The sequence below is a fragment of the Seriola aureovittata genome, chromosome 17 (genome assembly GCF_021018895.1).
Source record: "Seriola aureovittata isolate HTS-2021-v1 ecotype China chromosome 17, ASM2101889v1, whole genome shotgun sequence".
Lineage (NCBI taxonomy): Eukaryota > Metazoa > Chordata > Actinopteri > Carangiformes > Carangidae > Seriola > Seriola aureovittata.
Window position 1 is genome coordinate 5,653,897 of NC_079380.1, and position 20,536 is coordinate 5,674,432.

The 20,536-nt window shown below is 43.5% G+C and overlaps 1 protein-coding gene across 2 annotated transcripts; it reads left to right on the forward strand.

The window, feature by feature from the left end:
- Positions 1-613: 613 nt before the first annotated feature.
- Positions 614-19,874, forward strand: ppp1r1b (protein phosphatase 1, regulatory (inhibitor) subunit 1B). Of its 2 annotated transcripts, none has more exons than XM_056401746.1 (5): positions 614-1,121; positions 12,911-13,000; positions 13,951-14,026; positions 15,308-15,445; positions 17,672-19,874. In XM_056401746.1, the coding sequence occupies exons 1-5, from the start codon at positions 1,008-1,010 to the stop codon at positions 17,839-17,841; spliced, it is 588 nt and encodes a 195-aa protein (XP_056257721.1). In that variant the 5' UTR covers positions 614-1,007; the 3' UTR covers positions 17,842-19,874. The 2 variants fall into 2 exon arrangements, with proteins under 2 accessions (XP_056257721.1, XP_056257722.1); XM_056401747.1 differs by having other exon boundaries at positions 615-1,121; positions 12,911-12,994.
- Positions 19,875-20,536: the final 662 nt, after the last annotated feature.

Below are 20,536 nucleotides of genomic sequence, written 5' to 3' on the forward strand. Positions count from 1 at the left end.
CCATTCTCTGTCTATTTTTCATTTAAAGATCTTTATGTACCACCCCCCCACCCACCCACCCCTCAAGTATCTCTTGAGATTTATTCAAGCTGTTTGCAGGTTAAAAACATTCTAATGGGACTTCTCTCTGTTATTGATGAATCTCTGCAGGGCGGCAGACAAATGGACAGCCTGAGCATTTCACTGTGACTGTGACGGGGCTTTCATTGAAAATCACTGGCCGTAGCATCACGTATTTAACACCACCGAGCCTAATAAATCTAGTGATGTCAGTGGCATGGGCTTAGCTGCTGGATGCCCGTGTACATTCCCCCCGCATACTCCACGCATCTCTCTTCTTGTTTATCCCTCCTTGCACCCCCTGCTCCCTCCCTCGCTCAGCATAAATCTCTCATTCACAAATAGAGGCCAAAAGAGGCTCAGCTGATGTGATGAGATTATTATTTTTTTTTCTGATTACAAATCAACCTCAGCTTAGATAGACCCCACCACCACCACCACCTCCGCCCCTTGCAACATCCTCTTTCCTCTCCTCCCCTTTTCGCTCTGGCCCCTCCCCCTCCCCTAATATCTCCACCTTCCTTTGGCTCTCGGCCCCTCCCCTCCACCACCTCCCCACCCACTTCTCTCCCTCACAGCCAGATCTAAGGACGGACGTGCCTCATTCAACTCCTGCTGCACAGGTTGTGAGGGAGGGAGGAAATAGTGAGAGAGAGAGAGGAGGAGAGAGAGAAAGGGACAACAAGAGAGGCAAAGGAGAATATTAGCAACAGCCAGAGAGGGACAGAGGACAGGTGGTGAGAAAAGAGAGTCAGCTCACTTTGATGTTTTGCTAAGAGAAGAAGTAGAAGGAGTCAGGGTGTGAAGGAGTGAGGCAGGAGAGAGAGGAGACAAGCTCTCAGGTGTGGGACTACCCAGCTGTGGGAGGTTCCTCCAGGGAAGGTATAGTGATCTTCGGCAGAGACCCCTCCACTCCACTGGGAGTCAGACCTCCACGATCCAGAGTCATGGAGCCCTCCGTGTCGACCGAGGCCGAGGGGGAGTCCAAGGAGAGGAAGAAGATCCACTTTGCTGTGCCGGCCTCTGCGCCCACCAACCTGGACCCTCGGCAAGTGGAGATGGTGAGCAGGCGGTGGACAGATTACTGTTTGACCCATGAGGAGAAATGAGGATTTAGTTTTAGCTTTTAGCTCTGACTTGCTTTTTTGTGTATGATAGAAATGTTTTACATCTTTCATCTTACATCTTTCTTATTGACCAATTCACCAGTAAGTGACTGCCACCCACTCAAGGAAAGTGACTGCATTATAGTATGAAGTGTTGTACCATTACTGGCCTGATTTCTCCACTTCAGGACGCCTTTCTTCCTGCATCACTTTTTCTCTCTGCTTTGTTTCATTTTTGACAAGTTTCTCATGCAGGGCTGGATTTTCTGGCTCTGTCTGCCACACAGTTGAGAAATTATGATGACATTTCCCTCCCTCTGTTTCCTCATGAGATTAGTGCCTTGCTGTCTCATCTTTGACCCGTTTAACAAAATGACATTGACACAAAAGTCACTATCTTGTGTTTGAAGCCTGATCCCTCTTTTGTAACTGCAGCAGCAGCAGCAGCTACAAACTGTTGACATTTTGTTTTGTCGTGTAATGGCCCTGTAATAATTACTTCTTTTTTTTTATCTCCCTGCACGTTAGTGACTTCTGTCATCTGATCTTTTTAGTAAGATCCTTCAGTCCTGCTTTGCCACAGACGTGCCGGATAACGTTGCCTGTATCATTACGCTCATTTTTTGGTGGGACTATTGTGATCTTTCTTTTTGGCTCTAATGCGGGTGGCTCTTATTTTAGAACAGGGGAAAGTGGGCCAAAGTAGGAAGCGTTTGGTGCCGAGGTAGATCGAGGCCAATGGCTCATCCCTCCTGAGAGCTTGAGGAGAGGTGGAGCGGGAAAGCAAGAGAGAGAGATGTGCTATATGAAGGAAAGCTGAGAGGGTAAAGATACACAACCTGATCTCTGGGTTCACCTGTCTGGGGTCAGCTCCCTCAGTGAATGTCCCTGTTTCACAGCTTGCATAAAAGAGGCTTTTAATGAACTAGAGCGGCCTGCAATCATGCTCCATCGTACCCTCTAACCGATCATCATCTCATAACAAGTTTGGTTGTAGATAGTGCTGAGAGAAGCGTTTCCTCCATGGTGGTGAAGAAAGTGTGATAATTTCACTTTATTGCAGGCAAATCTTGATGAATCAAGTGTGATGTTTCCTTTTTGTATCAACTTAAAGTAAATTTGTGTTACAAAACAAGTTGCCTAATCTCATTTCTGAGATTGAGTTATAGACTAAATTCAAATTTAAATGCTTAACACAAGACTTTCACTCCATATTTACACGTTAATACTTGCTCTCCTCTGCCCCCTCTTATTCTCTCAATCTCTCATGTCCTGTCCACATGATCTGATCTCTATCGTCTCTTCCAAGAAACTACAGGATATCAATCTACCATATGTGAGCTGTCCCCTCAATTTAAAAAAAAAAAAAGGTCTCTCACTTCCTTCTGGTTTGGGGAGGACCTTATTGCTCAATCACCTTATGGTCGCACAGTTATCAGCTATATATAGGCTTGTTGGCTGGCTCTCCTCCAGCGGGCCTTTACCTTCACATAGGCTAAAGCTTCTGCGTCAGCATCATTGTGATGTAGATGTTTCAAGAGCTTAAGCAATATAAGGTCTGCAGCTGATGACACTCAATGGTGAGAAATGAGTTGGGTGGATGTGAATATGTGTGCAAGAGGGTGAATGCTGGAAACAAATGCGCTGAAGGGGGAGTATGGGAAACTGAATGGACGTTTAAAAAAGCAGATAGCATCTACCAGGGGCAGATGGGGGGCCTCCAGGGATGTGTGGGTGGGCAGGGATAAAAGTTAAAGACACTCATTTCATTCCCCTCGCCTCCCCTCCCCATCCCACAGCAATTACTGTCGCCCACAAGTCCATCTTTGCTAATGATTTGCTAATGATTATACTATTCTTCCGAACTTATTACACAACTGGTAACTCCTTCGTTACTGTTGTTTCCGATGGCATTTAAACTCCGAAAACCCGCTATCGACTGAACTGAACTGGTGCCTTGTTACTATGGAGACGAGCTGCACACAACTATGCCGCACAAAGCTCCCCCACCGTTGGCATCTAAAAGGTCAACTTTAATGGACACCTCTGTGTGACTGGGTAGGTTGTTTATATTGGTGCTGTTGCATGTTTGTAGATATGTATGCGTGGTGTTAATGTGAGATGCTTCCATGCCTCCCACACAGTGAAATATTGCATCCCGTGGGAGAAAACAGACACTTATTTGTGCATCCTTCAAAGGTGTTAGATATTCTTGTTGGACATCTTTTACCTGTTTGTGACTGTTTACCCTAAAGGAATATATTCTCATTTACATGTCCACAGTGTCTCCTGTAAAAAAAATCCTTCTTATTTCCCCCTAGTGGTTTTTAGACTTACAGATGGTCTTAGTTTTATTTAGCCAAGTTTTGACACATTTGTATTTGTCTTCTTCAGTACATTAAAGTTTCTGAACAGAAGCAAACTTTCTCACTCTCCAGATTCGTGGGCCTCGCTGCTATATTACATCATTGTGTAAGCCCCTTCTTTCTGATTAGAGGTATTCTCTCAAAACCTAAAGTGCCTGTACTGGAATTGTTTAGACTCCAAAAAACTCACTTTATTTTTCTTTCTCGTTGTCCGCTGCCATCCTTGGTGTCACCGGAGTATGTTATTGAAATCTTCCAAGGACAAATTACTTTTTAAGATTATCGTTCTTTAGTAATCTTCACATTGAGCGGAGGTCAGGGGCAATGTTGTCATTGTCTACAACAACTCAGAGAAAGCACATGGTTGTGTTTACCATCCCTACCCCCCGCTCCACACGCACACCAAGTGACGTAGGGTAATGTGCATAATGGACAGAGATTAGGGTCATGGTGCAGACGCTGCATCTCTGATTTCCTCCAAGTCTGCCTCCCTGTGGATTCACCAAGCAGACATCTCTCTATGTTTGTCCTCCTCTCAAATCATCCTGATCTGGTCGAGCTCATGACGAGCCTTAGAACTGACAGAAGACCAAAGAGAATATCAAAGGATGGTGAGGGGCATCAGTCCAATGCTTCCACATTAATCTATGTTAAACCTATATGGGATATGGAGGGCGTGATTTAGGTTTCCCCGCCCTGCCCACCATCCCCACCCTATCCTTCACCCTCCCCGCCACAACCCACCCCACTCCAACCTTCCCTGTCCTCCCCAGTCCAGTCTCTGGGTTAAACATCAAACAGCGACCTTTGATGCGGCGTGTGTTTGTGGGTAAACATTAGCAGTCTGGGGGACTGTCAACATGCACTCCCAGAAAGGACATCTTGTTGGATGGCACAAAGCATGCTGGGACTGGGCAAGAGGGCGCAGTGATCTTTCCCTGCATGGGGACAATCGGGAATGTCACTGTAGTAGTCTGACTCAGTTTGCCCAGTGACGTGACCTGTCAGGTCTTTATGAAAATGAGTTTTAAATGTTCCCAAAGTTGCTTGCCCAAAGCAGTTTGTTGATGTTTCTAAAAAGAAAAAGAAAAAAAATGAATTGGGAAATAAATTATTTAAAAAAGATGAATTGCCTTGCTGGAAACCACAGATTGTAATTGCAGTTTGGACACAATCAATGGGTCTCTGTCTTCTGTAGTTTTGCTTATGTGTTTTTTTTGACAGTGCAGGGATTTTGTTTAGTTAATGACTCTGGAACAACATGTTCATGGCCTGTATCTGTTTAACACAACGTTTCCTTTCATGCCCCCTTTTTGCACTTTGTCTTAGCAGTGCAATGCAAGAAATCCCCTTTAATCATTTGTGTTTTATTCAGAAAAACATACCATTTTAATGATGATACTAACCGGACAGTCTGTCATCTTCTCTTGGCTCGTGTGTGCGTGGACGTGTGTGATGTGTAAACAGCACAAAAACACAAATATTGAGCACGGGTAGAGTGATTTGTCGCCTGATGACAGTATACACAGTGAGTTGCCATAATGTCCTTTGCACCTCAGGCGCCGCCCAAGCACGCTACCAAACTGACTGAGGGCCTGTGACACTGCAACATGCTCCCTTAGCCTTTCAGCGTTATGGTCAACAAATCCTCTTTCGTCAGTTGGTGTCATTAGTTACTCGCTTGTCGCTTTAGGGATCATCGTTAATCAAACCAAGTCAGGCCTGATTAGAGTATATGAAGAGATACATCCCCCCTAATGTACACTCATTCTTTTCTATCCACATTTTTCCCCCTGTCTGTTATCGTGCAGAGAGATCATAGTGTATCTGAAGCACTTCATCTTTTAACCCCAGCCATAGCAACAACAACAACAGCAGCAGCCATATCCGTGATGAGAGGAGAGGCAGAGGATTAGAGGGGCAGCAGTGGGATGACGGGGAGGGAAATGGGGGAAAGGGATGGACAGGAGCTGGACCTGACTTTTCAGACCTTTCAACTGACCTAGACACTGAACTGCACCTCCGAGCCGCCCCCCCCCCCCCCCCCCCCCCCCCCCTCCCCAAAGCTGGAGCCCCCTTTCCCTCGTCAACACAGGAAGATCACACTGATGCAGGCATATTGAGAGGAAACACTGAGGTGTGACAAATGTTTCAGCACCGAAAAAGACATGGCATTATTATGTTACTGCTGTTGCGCCTATTGTAATCTCTGATTTTTGTCACAGTGGTTGACAGTGTGTTTTTTTTTTTTTTTCATTTTTATCCGGCTGAGACTTAATGAGCTTGCACTGGGGGCACACCGGGTCATCTTCAACATGTTCCGGAGGGAATGGCTCAAAGCAGAAACAAGGTTATGTAGAACTATCCCAGGAACAAATGGCTGTCTGTCTCAGATGCATTTTTTAAATATTATTTATGCAACCACATGAGAAAGAATTAACCATTTCAACCTAGTGCTGATAAATCTTGGTTATAATCTTAGCTGAGTTTATAAATACCATTTGCATCCAAGCACTGAACTGGAAGCTGCACAGCAACCATCAACAGTAGCCTTTTTTTGTTTCATTTATCACCTGTTGGTACATATGACATTGCAAATGAGTAACTATAGCTACTCTGCACTTTGTTTGTATGCGTCTGTTGACCTCTGGAGTCGGTCTTTGTCAGCTGTACAATGCAACACCACTGAATTCAAGTGCATGAGCCAGAAAAAAACAAAAAGAATTATCTCAGTGTTTGCAGGCTGCTCGCCGTGCCATCGTCTCTGCGAAAGCTTTGATTGGCACCTCCCCTGTTGTCGGCTCGCCCTGTGTGCTGCTCCAAGTGCTCGCTGTGGCCTGGCAGGTGGTTTCCTGCCACTCATCATCCATTGGCACACTATTGCCGTCGTGTTGTGATGGTAAACCTTTCTTCCAACAGTCTCTGGAACAACGGGGCCAAACAGCTACCAGCAGCTAATTACGTAAATAATGGGGGTGGGTGGGTGGAGGGGTTCTGTGAGACAGAGGAGAAGGTGAAAAAAAGAGTGGGGGGGGGTTGTTGTCTGAGTATGATATCATTCTGCCAGTGGGTGCAGCATAATTACATTTCCTATTTGGGGGTCATTGGAGAGCCCCTCCAGATGCTTTCTCCAGCCATCTGTTTATTCAGTTAGCCAGTGGTGGGGCCAAAGGTCACCACAGAAGTGTTACGTGAATGCTGAGAAGCAACACGCAGCAGCATCTCGGGCTTATGGGAATTCAGCAATGACGTTCATTTGAATTGGAGTGAATGACCTCGCACCTCACTGAGCTGCAGCTGGGGTTGTAATTTGTGGAACCTCGCCCTTGACCCTCTTTGAAACAGCTGGAAACGCGACAAGCGGGTGTTACTCAGCGAGGCCTCGTAGAAGCCGCCTGGCAGCGCTGTCTGTGAGTCACGGCTGAGTGTGGCTTGAATGTGTCTGACAGAGCGATTTCTCACATGATGGAGCTGATCACTGGCCTCTGGTTGTTTATTTGTCATGCTTATGGAAACATTTTGCCTGCCAGCTTTGTCGGGATGGGGGCACGTTGGCCTGGTAATTGGGTTTAACCCAGACAATAGTTAACTGTGTCTCCACTTCTTTGGGCAAAACACAAAATTAAAATTCCACTGATAATATGCTCACAAGCGTATGATGATCTGTTATCTTTTATCCCAACAACAAAACCTTGCACACTGTGCACTTGCACAAAAATGCATTCATATGTTTTCTTGTAGTTTAAATATGTTTCCAATGGTTAAATGTGCAACGTTTCCCCACAGACAATACAATGCAATGTTGTTTCCACTATTTATAACTGAACTCAAGCAACCTGGGAAGTATTGTATTTGTCTGCACTAGAAATACATTAACAGAAAAAAAAAAACAAAACACTCAACTCAAACTAAGAGGGATCATTTTTCACCTTATCGTGTTATTGAACTCATTGCTAGATTGCACTTAGAGCACCGCACGGGGTTCTGCCAATTCATTTTAAAAGGCTCGCTGGGAGGGGGAGGAGGAGGAAGAGGAGGGGGGGGAAACCAGTTAAAGATCATGACAGCAGAGACACGGAATAAAACTGCAGCAGAGCACCTATCAACCAGAGACTGACAGAGCTGAGATGAACGGCCTCGTGAGGAGAGAGAGAGAGAGAGAGGGACGTTTCAGTGTTCGGTGCCTGAGGCTGTTAAAGAAGAGGCATTTAAAGATTGGCTCCTAACAGGAAGAGAGTGAGGACAATAGAACTGGGGGTTACAGAGTGAAAACACAAAGAAATAAGGGATAAATAAACAACAACAACAACAACAAAATGGTCATCCATCTTCAGTGGGAAGGGCAGCAGAGCTACATCACATTTGGATGCCAATTCTGTCTTTCAGTTTCACATATTGTTCTCGTTTCTAGTTTTGGGTTGCTGTTATTGTTGGCTGGTTTGCGATCCTACATTTCTTTGCACATCTGTAGCTGTGAAAAAAAAATTACTCCATGTGCTGCTCCTTAGCTTATGTGTGTTCCCATCAGTGTACTGTACTGTACTGTATGTTCTCTGCACACACACACACAAACACACACACACACACACATGCTCATTTCTAGCAGTATGTGCCAGTGGGCAGATGCAGCCACAACTACTAATCAATCTTGAACAAATCTATATCTATCCATCCAGAGCTGGGTTACAGCTGGGCCAGGAGAGAGGGCGAGGTTCATATGGAACCAATTGATGCTCCCACCTCTGTCGGAGAGAGTTGACACACACTGCTTGATAGGATGGCCCCGATGTAATAGAGCTCTAATGGACACAAGGGATGGTAGCTGCCAGGGAAAGAAATCTATGGTGTGTTTCTTTGCGTCGAGGCCACCTGACTGCACACCTGACTCCCCCAGAGACGCTCGGCTGTTAGCACTGGTTTTAGAGCCTTTCTGTCTCAGATCCCCCGGAGACTCCTCCGATCTAGTTTTCTCTGTCCTACTGCCGCTGCTTTTTATAGGCCCGGCCACGGCAGCACCAGCTTAGAGGAAGGGCTCCGGGGAACAGACCCATATCAGCCGATCTGCACCCAGGCTGCTATGCAAGACTTTGCTGAGCCAACACACATACCTGTGCACACACACACACACACACACACACACACAAACACGTGTGCAAAGTCAACATTTACCAATGACTCATGTACCCCACGCACAGCACAGAGTGAGGTACTGGAGTCTCATATCAGAGTCATTCCTGGCTACTTAACCTCTTTAGCCTTCAATTAGGTTTGACAATCATGAAACACAACTATTTGCATGATTTTCATTTATATCCTGAATCTCTAAACACACTTTGAAATGGATTTACAGAGTTTTAAAGAAATCATCATCCAATCAGTGAGAATAAGGGATAAAAAGATGTAGTCATTAATGAGAATGGAACAACGAACATACATATAATGGTGTTTGAAAGGTTCCTCTCTCTATCAGTGCTCTCTCTCTCTCATGCATTGTAGACCCTCCTTCACTCATGAGCTGTAGAGGAACTGATGTATGTCCTATCTGCGCTACGATCCACGAGCCGATGCTTTTATTGAGACCAAAGCTCTGCAGGAAAACTAATGAGGCTCTGCTGCCTCTCGGGGAGGCCTGCAGGCGTACACCTGTGGAGCGGCTGAAAGGCCACCTCAGCAACCTGCTTAGAGCCCCTGGGTGCACAGTCCACAGCAACTCCACTGATCTTGGTGCAAAAACTACGGCTGCCAGCAGAGGAGAAGGTTTGGGAGATTGGGGCCAGGGGAGGGGGTTAGAGGAGTAGAAGAGGGAGGTAGGGGGGAGGGGGGGGTGGTGGTGGTGGTGGGGGAGGATGAAGCATAGCAGCAGTAATCTCACATGCTGTGGCCCAGTGTTGGCGTAAATGAGGAAGTCGCATTCAATGTTATGTAACTTGGGCAGAGTGGGGTGGTTTTAAGGCTGGAAAATTACTAGAGTCACTATGCGTGTTCATGTCATCTGGCATTGCCAATGTCATACAGCAACAGTGCACGTCACCACCTCCACCGTCACGTCCTGTTTGTGTTGATAATTGAGAGAAAGAGATACCTGTATTTGCTGCATCCATTTGTGTTTATTGACTCCATGATTTTAATACTCACATGTGGTTTAGTGTCGTTTACAACCTGTTTTACAGCCTGTCTGTGACGTGGACTGTTGTCCTTTTCCTAGATTAGTAGGTCAAGTCTTGGCATTTCATAAGACCACCATGATGATAACCTTGTTGACACACACACACACACACACACACACTGCATGTGAGCACACATTCAGGTAAACAGATCATCCGATGATGCTTCTCAGTGACCTCAATTATCCCATCCAGTCATTTTACCTTCCAGTTGTTTCACTAGCCCTATTTTTATCTCCATCTCAGTAAATGAAGCTCTTTCCCGGCTTTCACTGTGCAACAGTCTCTATCAACGACGCCTCATTAGAGGGGGAAAAAAGGCTTTCACCACTTTAGGGGGTCATTAAAGAAACTTTGGCTTTTGTTTTATAATTTTCACTACAGATACAGGAAAAATAAAGGATGAAGGTACATGGCCCGAGACATCATATTCATCGCTTTGGGAATTTACAGTTGATGTAAAACTGATAAATGTCTCTCTTGAGAAATTTAGGAAAAGGAGCAGGACCTGTGGATTTATCCAGGGCTGTATTTTACATAAAATAGAACAAGGATGCAAACCCCATCAACCAGAAAGACGTAACTGAACAACATCTGAAAAAGCAGAAGGAAAGCTGACCGGAGAGGTGTTGCAGAGATTGTGTGGTTTTAAGAAGAAATTAGAAATTAAAAAAATGGTTTACAAAAAGGGTAAAATGGGGAAGTGATATTTTGTGAGTTATGTTAAAAACAATACCGTATGTATTCACTAGAGTTAATAACGAATGTGGCGCACAACTGTTTTCATTTCTAATTAATCTTCTGACTATTGTCATAACTGATATTGATTGTTTGAATAACATATCACAAAATAAAGCAATAAACCCCAAAACATGTATTTTACAATGATAAAAAACAGAGAAAAGTAGAACATTTTGAAATTGACTTGTTTTTTTCATGTTTACTTAAAAAACAATTAAGTAATTAGCAAAATAATTGCTATTAATTGATTTTCAATTGACCAATTAACCAATCTTTTGACATGGTGATAAATCAACTGGACAACCATCGGATTGTTTCCTATACCTTCCTGTTCCTTCCTGTACCTCCTGACCTCTCACCATGTCACAAGTTTGCAAGACTAGAATTCAGAGGAACAATCCAGTGGTTTTCCCAGTTAAATGGTTTTAATGCCACAGGACTCTGGCATAGGTTTGGTCATGGCAACATCTGGTGTCTGCTTACTCTCCTGTGTGTGTGTGTGTGTGTGTGTGTGTGTGTGTGTGTGTGTGTGTGTGTGTGTGTGTGTGTGTGTGCCACCTCCGGCTGCCCTGCAACACTGGTAGCAGGTGTCAGGCAGGCAGAGTCAGCAGGGTTCACAGCAGCGTGGAGCCCCAGGCCTTCACACCTTGCCAGGGGAGAGAGATAAAGGAGACGGGGAGGGGGGGTCAATTGAGGAGAGGAAAGGATGGATATGTCAGCAAACAACAGGATTATAATATGATTTCACTTATGACGCACTCCGGTGACGGGGCGGACAGAGGAGAAGTGGATGAGGGTAATGGCACTGCCAAGGAGTGAAGGGTGGACGTGGAGGTAAACAGGACAGACGAAGCAGAGGATCAAGTGAGATGGAGATGAGAGGTGAAAGCGAGAGACAGATAGTGTGAGAGATCCAGCGGAGACAGGAAAGCGGGACGTTGCACGACGAGATTAAAATGCGTGTCTGGTGTCATACATAAGGGTGAAATCAACGCTCGATTAGTCCGTGTTGTCGTGTTTGATTTCCACAACGAGGCCCTGCAAGCCGCTGCTTTGGCAACACGCGCCTCGCTCTGATGACGCACACCTCGCTTTAACAAGACAGAGGGGAGCCGAACACAAACACGACTCGACCACAACGCAGCTTTACGCAAAATACGGTCAGGCTGCTTAACTCGCTCCCTATGATGTTATGTGGTGCCGTAAACAGCGGCTCCAAGGTTCATGTCAAGGTTGTGCTTCGTCCACAGAGGACACTTTCAATACCCTGTTTGTCTGAGCTGCCATGTCCACTTAGCTGCACACTTTTCATTCTGTGTACTTTTAAAAAAAAAAAATTTCATGCAGCATTTATACCCAAGAGGCAATTTTACAGATGTCAGCTATTAATCCTTTAGAGTTGTTGGAAAGTGAGTCAAAGCACTGGGCTCTGAGTGTAAATCTTTCTTTATGAAGCAAAGGCCCCACACATTCTGCCCAGGGCCTCTCAGTATGGTTAATAAAGTGAGACTGCACCCCCCAAGAAAATAATGTTCTGAGTATCAAACGCTCACTTCCTGTTTGCCTGTAGAGAGTTTGCAGATTTACTCCAGAGTTAAACTTGAACTGAACACAAACTTTAAACCAATCCTGCACAGCAATCAGCTTCTCTGCAAACCTGTATATTGATTATTTTCATCAGCAGTTAATCTGGAGACATCATTAAAAAAAAACTGTGGGGCACATTCCCACCAGCAGGGCACGATACCGGTTGTTGGATGTATGGGCACAGCTGGGTATTTGTTCCTATAAAGACAGAGAGTTGACTGTGCACAGTGACTTGTGCAGACCTGCAGTCTGCCAGGCCCTGGGCTTTGCTCTCAGGCCGTCAGCGACCTGGCTTCAGCCTCCAGGGAACAGCGTGCAGGGAGACTGGACAGTGGAGGGGAGTGTCTGAGGCTGAATGCCACCGCTCTTTTAATCTAAAATCCTATTTCCATGGTCCCTCTGTTTGTAAGGGCGTACATGACTGTACATGGTGCACTCGCGTAATCAAACGCACTTAAGACATTATGTGAGGAAGTCCTTAATTTCAAATCAATCCAGTATAAAAATACACTTCTTTAATGCCGGTTCATTTCAGACATGAGCAGCAAACATCAGTTTAATTCCAGCTCGACGCTGCGTTACTCCCACTGTGTACTGTATCAGTCTGTGAAACCAGAAACTGACATAATGAGTCTTCCTCTGCTCCACTGACCGTGGCGTTCACGCTGACCTGACCAGTACTCTTGAGTTTGGCTGTTGACCCATCAGCCAACTGGGCGGCAGCACTGCTGAAGCCATTGAGTGCCCAGCACGCCTTTCACCAGCAGGGACTGTCAACATTGAGCTTTGAGCTGAGCATTATTAATAATACAGTACTGGCCGGTTGAATTATTCATGTGTATGTTATGGCTGCCCTTTATGTTTGTGTGTGTGTGTTTGTTTATAGATCCGGCGCAGGAGGCCCACACCCGCCACGCTGTTCAGAGTAGCCGACCAAACGTCTCCTGAGGATGATCAGTCCACCCATCAGGTAAAGGTGAAGTCAAAACACTTTTTTATAATAAGTGTCTGTGCATCTTCATCTGCCCTCCTCCTCTGATTTTTTTCCCACCCACTCATGAACAAAACTCACGACAAAGTATTGCTGTTGTGATGTGATTTTTATCTGTGATTTTGTATCATCTACTGGTGTTTACCTTGTCATGTTTAAACTGCTTCAACCCTGCTGGATCCTCCGAAGTGTCCGTCATCACAAACTCATGTCGTGTCAGCCATAGTTCAAACTCAGTGACCTTTAAATTAAACTGTTGAACATTTTAAGTTCTTTGAGCTCGAAGGTTCATTCTTGACTTTAGAACGAACAGTTTGACAGTAAATTCTCACGGAGGAAGACCATGAGATGTGGCTGAAAACTGAAAATAACTGAACCCCGTGATAAAAGTTTATCGAAACAAGCAGGACTTTATTATAATTATGATAATAATAATGATTATTATTTTATTAGTTGTAGTATAGTTGTCAGTATTATTATTATTACTGCTACTGATACTGTTACTATTATCATTATCATTATCGTTGGTCTTTCCCCCTGTTCTGTCACTCTCTCCCTCTCTCTCTTTCTCTCTCTCTCTCTTGCACCAGTCTTTGCCAGTCATGGTCCAACATGCAACTTAACACAAGTGTGATGTTGAAGCCTCCAGTGCACACACACTGGGAATGGACTTTCTAGTGAAGTAGGAGATGTATTGTGTCCATTAGTTAGAAATGTAGAATATTTGCAGACTCATAAATTCTGGATTCTTGCACCAGGGAGAAAGAGCACATGTAATTTAAAAATATATTACAGTTCAAAGTTATAAAAGTTTTTTTTGTGGAAAAACTCACCCGACACAAATCATTATTCCAGAGTATTTTTTATATGTCTTAAAACACGTCTCTCAGGAGGATTTAAAGGTGAATTCCTGTTTTTTCTTTCTATGTTTGCAGTGGGTTGTGGGAGAGAACGGAGTGCTCAAACCAAAACGTGTAAATCCTAACGTGTATCAGCCTCCATCACTCAAAGGTCGGTACAAGCAGTATTGATACTACAGGTGGTAGCTGTGTGTGTTGTGATTCATCCTTGTGTTTAAGTCCTTATTTTTTTTGTTTTACCGGGCTTCGCTACAGTCGACTTCCTCCTTGCTTTCCATACTTCATAATAATAGAAAGAAAACAATGCATGTGACAGATGGGTAGATATGTATTCAAAGCCTTTGTTCCCTCTCTATTCTCTGCATGTGCATGTGTGATATGCATAGACGTATTTCTGGTCTTTATTGTGCGCGCAACAGCAGGACCTGTATATTTGTGTGTGACAGAGAGAGAAAGGGAGAAATAGAGAGAGATTATAGTGTGACAGCTGTGAGACACTGAGTGTGAGTCTAGGAAAGTCTGGATCATCCAGGATTACAGTCAGTTGTGTATACAGCTGTGCCACGCACACACACACACACACAAACACACACACAAGCATGAACACCAACACATAAGACATACATGAACACAGACATGGACTTGCATGTGTACATGCATGTGGCTTCTTGCTTGTTGCATGTGTTTGTTAAATAAGCAGAAACATACATTTTTCATCGTCCCAGCAGATCTCCATTTACTGGGGACGTCTGGGTGTGTGTTGCATGTGGCGCCTTCATCAGCTCATATGCAGAGAGCGAAAGAGAGAGCGCTATCTCGCAATAATTTCTAATTACGTAACCTACCTTAAGCTAGAAAGAGCGACCTGCCTCAGTGTGTCTGAGGGTGTGAAGGAGTGAAAGAGGCCAAGGTGACCCAGAGGAAGTGAGAGGGGGAGTTGATGTAATGTCACAAAAGTGAGGAGAGTGTGTAAGGAGAGAGAGAAAGAGAGAGAGAGAGAGAGAACAGTGTGAGTCAGCACTGCCAGGCGAGAGCGCTGAGGAGGGCGGGCAGTCGAGGAAAGACAAGGGTAAAAACAAACAGATGGAAGAACAGGGTGAGAAAAGGGACAGAAAACAACCGCGAAAGCTCTACTGTAAAAATCAGTGTGGGACACCTCTTTGCAGTTGCATGCCCGCCTGTTTGTCTGTCTGTCAGTGCATGTCTTTAATTGGCGTCCTGCCTGCCTGGCATGTTTTCAAAAACCCGTGTGAGGCTTGATAAAAACTGACAGTGTTGAAGCGTGGTAAAACCAAAACAACATATCCCTTTATCCTTGTATCCTTGTGTCTGCGTCCATGTGTTTGTGTGGCCGTCTCCCTGTGTGTGTGTGTGTGTGTGTGTGTGTGTGTGTGTGTGTGTGTGTGTGTGTGCTGTGTTTACCTGTGTGTAGCTGTGCAGAAGATGGCTGAAGCACATATGCAGAACCTAGGTGTCTACCCTCCTTTGGAAGACCCTTGTGAAGGGGAGGAGGATGAAGACCACTGGCAGGGAGAGGAGGGAGAGGACACATCTCCCACCAAAGCTGCTGGTGAGAGGGAGGCTCTCTGTGGAGCGGCTGGGACCACAGCACTGCACACAGAGGCAACAAGGACAGCACCGTTGTTTTCGTTCTTTAAAGGAAAAATACACCCTGCGGCACTTCAATACAGATGAAAACACAACCACTGGCATTGTGCCTTGATTTTCTAAAGCTGGTTTTGCTTTGGTGGTGTATATCTTTCTTATCTGTTTAGGAAAATTGAAGATAAGATCAAATGTATGATGTCAGTTTGGACAAACAAATCCCCTCTACGTGTACAATCTTGACAATCAGAACAAATACTGATATATGCAATGAGAAAATATATAAAGGTGTATTTTTCCTTTAGGGTTGTGTGAATGGTTGAGTTTGCCCTTTTCCTTTTATATTTATCCTGATGTCTGCACACATTTCCCACAGCTTGAGACATCAAACTCCTTTTCTTCCCGTTACAAGGAGCCATTGTTGTCTTTCGTCCTTGAACAGCCTGAATAATAACCTCCACAGACTTGACTATCACTTGAAAAAAATATGCATCCGGTTGCATATGTTGTCCGTCATTAAAGATGATGAAAAACAAATTATAATTATAATTAAGTGATGGCTGAAAGGAAAAGGAAAGCAGACACAGCAACAAATGACATAACATAAAATATAAGAGCCATACTATTTTGCGGGTAGGTCAGAGCTGCTGCTCTCAGAGGAAGAGCCCTGTGCAGTTTTCAGGGTAACGTAAGCTCCTCTGTTCACTGGCCAGCAGCACAGGCGAAGCTCTATGTGCTGAGAGACAGCCCCAGTGTCATATTATCTCTCGCCCCAAATCTGTCAGAGGGCGCACTGCACTGCGCTGCACTGACCACAGGCCCAGCACCAACACCTACACCAGCCAGAGAGGCCAGACAGGATTAGTAAGCACACAGAGCGTGCTGCATGTGCAGAACGAGGCTATGATCCTGTGCAGTATTTCAACCCTTCTTCTATTATTTCATGTTCAGTAGCAGAATATAAAACCTTTTGACAATGTTTTGGATATAGTATCTGTGCACATTTGATCTCCAGCAAAGTAAAGCTGAGAAAGCAGAACACAAATCTGAACTTTTCTGCTTCTACACTCCCTTATTATGTTTTATTTTGTTTGTTGCTGCAAAATTATAGGTTTTTAATCTCCACGATATCACATGAGAGCAGTGGCATTTCATTCAGAATTATTGCTCTGTTGGCCCAGATGACAGGCTCTCTCAATAAATCCCTTTGTGGAAGCCTGCTGAAACACAAAGTACCCGGGCAGGATGCTGAGAGATCCTGACTGGGTCCTTTGATTGCACTTCATCTGTTCTTCCAGTCTTTTCATCGACACGTTTCTGGCACCATCGACGCCGTCACAGACAGAAATAGATTAAAATGAAGTGTTAACTGATCTTCACCTGACTGACGTGATGGAAACCTAGTGTTTTAAACATACGAGCTTTGCAGAAATAAGAATAAACAGTCTCATTTCCTTTCTCATCCAGTTGGTTTCTGAAATTATGAAGTGGAAAGGAACATAAACACACAGTTCATGTGAAATCACCAGAAGTGTAACTCTTTTACTTGTACAGTCCATCTTGTCAAATCCACATATATGCTTCTCAGTGACACTAAATAAGCAATTATGACAAGCAACAAATGTCAATAGTATTACGCAATCTTTGCTTCCAAGCACAGAGAGAAAATCTGGCATATAGAGCTGCAACTAACAATTATTTTCATTATCTAATAATCTGCAGATTTTTTCTTAATTAATAGATTCATTTTCTGGTTTATAAAATGTTAGAAAATAGTCAAAAATATGCATCACACTGTCCCACAATTAAAGATAATGTGTTTAAATGTTATTTTTTTGGTCCAAAACACAAAGATATTTAGTTTACTATCACAGAGGATTAAGAAAACTAGCAAATGCACTCATTAGACAGGCTTGAAGCAGGGATTTTGTCTTCTTTTTTTTTCCCTAAAACAATTCATCAATTAATGTTTTAATTCAATTTATTGACTAATTCTTGTCAATGCTACGTCTTCCTTCCCACCAGGCATCTCTTACATTTGAATTAACTCCACAAGTATGTTAGTCAAAACCAAACACACTCCATATGACACTTTTGGTGCACTGATATCAGTGGTTAACATTCCTAAAAGCAAAACAAGGTGTTGTGATTGCACCGCTGCCTCTTCTGACATCAGTCTTTGCCTCCTCAGATCACCAAGACACCGCCACCACTGAGCAGTCAGACAAGTTTTCCAGCGTGAGAGAGATGGCCAAGCAAATCCAAGCAGCACAAGAGGAAGAGGAGGAGGAGGAGGAGGATGACGAGGAGGGGGACAAAACCAAGGCAACAACAGAGGAGAACAGTCGAGGGAGCAACTGAGAGAGAGAGAGAGAAAGAGAGCGAGAGAGAACGAGAGAGTGGGGCAAACGATTGGAGGGAAGATTTGGGGAGAGTGAAGGTGTGTCGTTACAATATGAAGAACTCAGAAAAAAACAGATGAAGAAGTAGGTGTTTTGTGGATGTGTGAATATGTGGAGTCTGAATGCACAAGTGAGGATGAGCGAAGGGTCGACTGAAAGACAGATACTCAAGCATGTGAGCGAGCAAAGCTTTCTGTACTGCTTCACCTCTGAAGGGTCAGGTGGATTAAGGAGAGGACAGGGTTTGTTTGTTAGGAGCCAGCCCATATGAGCAGGTGAGGAATGATCTACTGACAGAGCAGACTACAGACGCCACCTGGGCCCAATGTCCCTTTGTTTATAACGAGAGTAGTAGAGGGGGCCAAGGTCAACGCGACCAAATATCCCGTAAGACCAGTCCTCTCTCTTCCTTAATGCTTGTGCACAGAGCAAAATGTTCCTTTAAAGAGGGCAATAACCACCACATTAACTTTAACAAAGACTGTCTCTTATAGGACCCTTTCATAAGTACTTGAAGGTCTTTAAATGAGAGTGGTACATGTGCCACTGATTTGCAGCAGTTTGGTTTTTAGCCCCTTTCATTAAATGTGCATGTACTGCCATCTTGTGGTAGAAAGTAGGAACGACAGATGTAAAGTGATACTCCACCAAAGAACAACCTTGGCAAAGTACTTTTAAATTATAATCTTTAATATTTTCATAAAATCAATCCCTGTTTTTGAAGCTTTTTATGGTCAGGAACTGTCATTTAATATATTCATATTCAGTAATGACATCTCTGCAGCATGTAATCCAGCTGCACTGTTTTTAATGTCATCTCATTTCTGTCATCCTCACTGTTTACTGTTCTCACTGCTAACATTGCTTCAGACCTGTGTTAAATAACCACATGGATTATAACTAATCTACAACTGATTACAACAGTGACCATTTTCAAAGCTTGGTACTAAAAACATGTGGCCTGGAGTATCACTTTATGTATGACCTAATAATAAGCACCAAAATGTTTGTCTATAATTGTGGTAAATTTATGAGCAAGCGTGTGTTGTTATTTCATACCATACTTTTCATTTTTGAGCATACTTAAAATTAAAGCTACCTCTAATTTGTTTGAAATACAGAACCCTGCCATTTCCTCCATGCCTCATGCGTTTGAACTCGATTCATTGTGAACTGACTCCCTGTTAAAGGATCAAAAAAAAAAGAAAAAAAAAAGGAAATTTGAATTTTTTTTTTCCAATAGTGTTGACTCATAGATTTCCTTTTGTATGTTAACACTTTTCTATTGTCATCTTTTTAATCGTTCACTCATGATCTGTATGTCACGGATCTGTTGTCAGAGCTATTTTTCTAATCTATTGTTCGGTGTATGAGTAGCTCAGCTCTGTCCTGTTTCTACTGACTCTATCCAAATACTCAAAAGACTCACAGGCCTGCATGTAGCATGCAGCACACAGAAAACCAGGCACTGTACGGTCACTGCTCAAACTTTCTGCACTCTTTCTACCACAGATATTCACTCGGTCTCTCTCTTTTCATGGAGTCAACAACAGTTTTAAATGTTTTTACTCACCATCATTTCCAATTGAACTAAAGAAACAGGCTCTGATTATAAGACTTTTTCCAGTTGTGCCACAGGATGAATAAATCTTTCTGTTTGTATATATAAAAAACTGTATGAAACTTTTTTTTTTACCTCTGACCTGCCCAAACTGCTGGATGACTGGGTGAGCAGGCTGTGTGTGCTGAAGCTCTGCAGCCGACGCCGTCCTCCCTCCTCCGCTCTCCGTCCACCTCCCCTCTCCGTCCACCTCCCCTCTCCTCCCGGGTCAGAAGAAAGCAACCATGGAAAGACATGTATGAACTCTTACTGCTTATTCTGTCTTTATTTTTATTTTATTTCCCCATTCTCTTGTTTCTCAATGTGATGTGGTTGTTTTAAAGTGAGCAACAATATATCAAAATAAACCGTTTTTCCTTTTTCTCCTTCAACCTGATCTGTACTTATTGTGTGTGTGTGTGTGTGTGTGTGTGTGTGTGATCTGAATTCATTGATTCATTGATATTGTTTCACTGTACAAATCCAGTCTTAACAGTCTTAACAGTCCTCATACAGCATAGCCACAATACATATATATACTAAATGAATTCAAACCATATTAAAGTTTGTCTATTTCAAAAAGTTAATATCCACAAAATGTTTAAGTCAGTTGATGATGGAAGCTAAACTTTTTTTCTAATTAGCTCAGAATAAATCTAATAGTGAGTACTTTATGCAACAATCTGACATTAATCAACACCACAATGCATGCGCCAAACATCTCATTCATTCATTCATTCATTCATTCATGCATTCATTCCTTATTCTTTGGGCTCCCAGTAATGAATGAGAGCTAGCAACAACAACAAAAATAAGCAGGACGATGCTTCTTACATGCTGGTTAGTGACTATCCGCAACTAATAGACTGAAAGAAAATAAATATTTTTAATCCATGTAACAAACGAGAAAATATTAAACTGGTCTTTCTTAATTTTGCAAATTCTACATATTAAACTTGTTTTTCACGTGCTAATCCAAAAAGCTTTGCTTTCCTTCCTCTGCTGAAAGGCGAACACGACAAGTGAGAGTTATCGTTGCCTTCAAAAACAAGTC

Coding starts and splice junctions, on each gene's coding strand:
- ppp1r1b (XM_056401746.1), top strand. CDS start 1,008: ATGGAGCCCTCCGTGTCGACCGAGGCCGAGGGGGAGTCCAAGGAGAGG. Junction 1,122..12,910: donor ACCCTCGGCAAGTGGAGATG/GTGAGCAGGCGG, acceptor GTTTGTTTATAG/ATCCGGCGCAGGAGGCCCAC. Junction 13,001..13,950: donor AGTCCACCCATCAGGTAAAG/GTGAAGTCAAAA, acceptor CTATGTTTGCAG/TGGGTTGTGGGAGAGAACGG.